The 4,687-nt window shown below is 40.5% G+C and overlaps 1 protein-coding gene across 1 annotated transcript; it reads right to left on the reverse strand.

The window, feature by feature from the left end:
- Positions 1–1,250: 1,250 nt before the first annotated feature.
- Positions 1,251–1,655, reverse strand: LOC110914145 (uncharacterized mitochondrial protein AtMg00860-like). Its single transcript, XM_022158958.1, has one exon. The coding sequence runs from the start codon at positions 1,653–1,655 to the stop codon at positions 1,251–1,253; it is 405 nt and encodes a 134-aa protein (XP_022014650.1).
- Between the last annotated feature and the right edge of the window lie 3,032 nt (positions 1,656–4,687).

Raw genomic sequence — 4,687 nt, forward strand, 5'->3', positions numbered from 1 at the left:
GGTAGATAGATATCCCAGCTACCACCAAATTCATAATATATGCTCGTAGCATATCTTCGAGTGTCTGAATAGTTCTTTCACTTTGTCCATCGGTCTGCGGATGATATGCGGTACTAATGAATAACTTAGTACCCATCTCTTCTTGAAAATCACGCCAAAAGCTTGAAGTAAAGCGCGTATCTCTATCAGATACGATAGATACTGGTACTCCATGGCGAGAGATAATTTCATTCGTGTATACTTCCGACATCTTCTCGAAAGTATAGGTTTCCCGAATTGGAATAAAATGAGCACTCTTGGTCAATCTGTCAACTACTACCCATATAGCATCAAATCCATGTGATGTTCTTGGTAGTTTAGTTAACAGATCCATAGTAATGTGCTCCCACTTCCACACCGGTATGTCTAACGGCTGAAGTTTACCGTAAGGCTTCTGGTGTTCTGCTTTCACTTGTAAACAAGTTAAGCATTTCTCCACATACTTAGTGATGTCTCGCTTCATTCCGGGCCACCAATAATTTTGTTTCAAGTCTTTGTACATCTTGGTAGCTCCCGGATGAATAAAATAGCGGTAGCGAGACTTGTGAGGTTCATCAAGAAGAAGAGTTTTAACATTGCAAGTGGTTGGAACCCAGATTCGATCGAAACGGGTTTTTAATCCATTACTATTTTCTTTCAAGTCTTTAAGCTGACCCACTATTCTTTCCTTTTTCACATTTTGTTCTTTTACAGCTTCAGTTTGTGCCTCTTTGATTCGTTCAATTAGACCCGAGGTCACTACTAAATGCATCGATTGCACCCGAATAGGTGAATATTCTTCCTTTCTGCTCAGTGCATCTGCAACTATGTTGGCTTTCCCGAGATGATAATGAATTTCACAATCATAATCCTTCACCGTCTCTAACCAACGTCGTTGTCTCATATTTAACTCCTTTTGATCAAAGAAGTATTTGAGACTTTTATGGTCAATGAAAATAATACATTTCACACCATATAAATAATGCCTCCATATTTTTAAGGCAAAGACTACTGCCGCCAATTCCAGATTATGTGTCGGATATTTCTTTTCATGAATCTTTAATTGTCTTGAAGCATACGCGATCACATTTCCTCGCTGCATAAGTACACACCCAAGACCAAGCTGGGATGCGTCTGAATAAATGACCATATCTTCAGTCCCATCCGGTAATGTTAGCACAGGGGCACTGGTCAATTTTTCTTTAAGGATACGGAAAGTATCTTCTTGTGCACTACCCCCATACAAATCTCTCATCTTTACGGGTCAACTTAGTTAATGGAGTTGCAATTTTCGAGACATCTTGTATAAATCTCCGATAATAACCCGCAAGACCTAGAAAACTCCTAATCTCTGATGGATTCTTTGGAGGTTTCCATTTAGACACAGCTTCTATTTTGGACGGATCTACTGAAACTCCATCGGCACTAATAACATGTCCTAGAAACTGTACTTCACGTAGCCAAAAGGCACATTTCGAAAACATTGCATAAAGTCTCTCACGCCTAAGCGTTTCAAATACTTCACGCAAATGACATCCATGCTCCGCTTCGCTTTTTGAATATACAAGAATATCGTCGATGAAAACAATCACTGAATTGTCTAGCATTGGCTTGTAGACGCGGTTCATAAGGTCCATGAAAGCCGCAGACACATTGGTTAATCCGAAAGACATTACTAAAAACTCGTAATGTCCATAACGCGTTCGGAATGCTGTTTTCGGTATGTCTTCTTCTTTTACCTTCAACTGATGATAACCCGACCTTAAGTCGATCTTTGAAAACCAAGTCGCGCCTTGTAACTGATCGAACAAGTCGTCGATCCTAGGAAGCAGATATCGATTCTTTATCGTGAGTTTGTTTAACTCCCGGTAATCAATACACATCCTCATACTTCTGTCTTTCTTTTTCACAAATAATACTAGCGCTCCCCATGGAGAAACGCTTGATCGAATAAATCCCTTGTCTAAAAGATCTTGTAATTGTGACAGCAATTCCTATAGTTCCGACAGCGCTAATCGATAAGGAGCCTTGACTACCGCCTTTGCGCCCGGAACTAATTCGATACGAAACTCCACCTCACGTTCAGCTGGTATCCCCGGTAGATCTTCCGGAAAAACATCTTCAAATTCCCGTACAACTGGTACGTCTTTGATTTCTGGAGCCTCTTTTGCCGAGTCATGTATGTAAGCCGTATATGCCTTACATCCATGTCGAACCAGCTTGCAAGCTTTCATGAAAAAACAGATTATGGGGCTACAGGTTTTCTCCCCATAAATAGTAACATGTTTTCCGCTTGGAGACATTAATTGTACCTCCTTACGGATACATATTACTTCTGTGACACCTGTGTCACTCCAACCATCAAACAAATGCCAAACCAAGGAAATATTGTATTTCATACTTGGGATTTGTATAAATATGTGTATGCTTTGCACATATCAATTCTTGTTCAATTTCATACTCTACAACGCTTTCTGGAGAATTATACGCAAACTGGTGCATAAACGTACTCAGTTTAATGCGACAAATACTCCGGGAGACCATCATACACTTAACATACCTTAAATAACCTTTACATAACTTAGAAATAAGTTTTGAAGGCTTCGGTATGGCAAAAACAAGTTAATTCGCTTACAGGGACTAAACTTGACAAACTGCGAAAGTATGCCAATTTGAACTGTAACGAACATTCCGGAACATGTCCATAAGTTAAACATACCATATATATCCTTTACATAGCTTAGAAATAGGCTTTGAGGGGTTTGGTATGCTAAAACAAACTTTTGGATCATTCAGGGGCTAAAAGTGTCAAAAAGTGCACAAGTTTGCACTTTCGCGCATAACCTACGTTCTGAATACATCCGGACATCCGAAAATTTATGTAAGCATTATAATATTATGCCTTAGTGTTTGGCATGAGAAAAATCCATTCGTCGCGTCATTTGGATCATCTTTCGCGCTTATGCGCATTCCGTCGTAATTAAGCGAACATCGCGATCGTACGGCCAAACGAACCGACATCCGGAATATTTTTGAGCATATTTCAAGTCCCCTACACTTTAACTTCATCTTAGAGCCTTGAAATAAGGTTAACGGGGCTTAAACGTGCCAAAAATGGGCCAAAATACGTGTTTCTGAAGTGCAGGGACCAAAATTGAAAATTCTGGTCTGGGAACCTTAGGCGGGGCGCGTAAGGATTTGCCAAATCCTTAGGCGGGCCGCGTGAACATGTCTGACAGAAGATTTTTCATTTAATGCAGAATCTGGCCTTTCGTTCGATCAAGGGGCGATGCCTTTTCACCCAACGAAGAGCCAAGGGTCAAGTTCACTGAACTTATCCACTTGGACACATGTACGCACGAGATCAAGGCACGATATTCGATAAAACGATCCTAACGGTTCCACTTTTCCTATAAATACCCCCCCCCTTAGTGTAAAATTCACAAAATCAGATCTTAGAGCTCTAAGTTGAAACCATTGTTTCATACCTGAGCTATTTGGTCTTGTTTAGCACTTGGGGACCCTCCGTAAGTCTTCTTTCGCTCTTTTATTCGCTTTTCGAGTCCGAAAGTCAACGTTTTGTTGACTTTCTGCATTGACCAGCTTTTGGTCAATGTGAAGTTCATGGAACTTCATAACGTGAGCGTGATCACGATGGTTATGGTCCATGGTGACCATACCTACTGATTACCACGTTATCTAGGCTCAGTGACGAGTCGTAGTTTCGGCCAAAATGCGCATTCTTGCGTATTTTGTAACCAAACTACTCGTGGGCATCAAAGCCGTTTGTATTGATGCCAAACCTGTTTCTAAACTTAGTTAAGCATGTTCTAACATGCTTAGCTCGTCACTTTTAGTTTAGTGCTTATATAGGGTCGTAAGGTAAGCGATTTAAACCATCGCTTATACTTTCGAACCCGACCCATTTGGTCGGTCATTAGGACCCGACCAAACACATTAGGTGACCATAGCTATAACCTTCCGAGGTTATACCGTGTGGTCGCAATGTTAGGCGTTTCGAACGCGTTCTACGCGAACGACGCGTTAGGGTAGCATAAGCTACCTAAACGGGTCGTGATGGACCGTAAGCACTTAGATTAGGTTTCATTTTAGTATGTAGGCTTTGCTAAGCCATATTACACGAGTCTCCATACTCGTTTGGTTTACGAACCCGCGTACTATCCGATCCTTCCGATTTGGTCCGGTATATTAACATAAGCTACCTATTAGGTGCCGTTGATATTCTGTGATCTTTAGCATTATCCGGTTATTATACAAGGAATCCAAAGCAATCTCAGGTGAGTACATAGTTCCCCTCTTTTACTGTTTTCCAAACTGTTTTGGGGTGAAGCATGTGTACCTATCTGTTATTTTCATGATTTCAAAGTATAATTGATTATACATGATAGTATTTATCTTTTGACAAACTAAATGACTATCTATGGTTTAAACACTGATTTCTCAAAAATTACAAAAGTAATTGTTGGAATAGTACTTATTTTGTTCACCAGACCGATTGGTAGTATGATATAGCGCTATAGGACTAGACACCCCATTCCTGTTGTCATGGAATGTCTGAAACCAATTCGTTTCTCCATCCAAATAGGGATTTCCTTTGTGGTATCCCTATAGTCTCAAAGGTGTAGTTTGATGCACCAGGTCTGAATGA

The sequence above is a fragment of the Helianthus annuus genome, chromosome 15 (genome assembly GCF_002127325.2).
Source record: "Helianthus annuus cultivar XRQ/B chromosome 15, HanXRQr2.0-SUNRISE, whole genome shotgun sequence".
NCBI classification, from domain to species: Eukaryota; Viridiplantae; Streptophyta; class Magnoliopsida; order Asterales; family Asteraceae; genus Helianthus; species Helianthus annuus.

What these genes read in the sequence shown, in the direction of transcription:
- LOC110914145 (XM_022158958.1), bottom strand. Translation starts at nt 1,655, where the DNA reads ATGGACCTTATGAACCGCGTCTACAAGCCAATGCTAGACAATTCAGTG.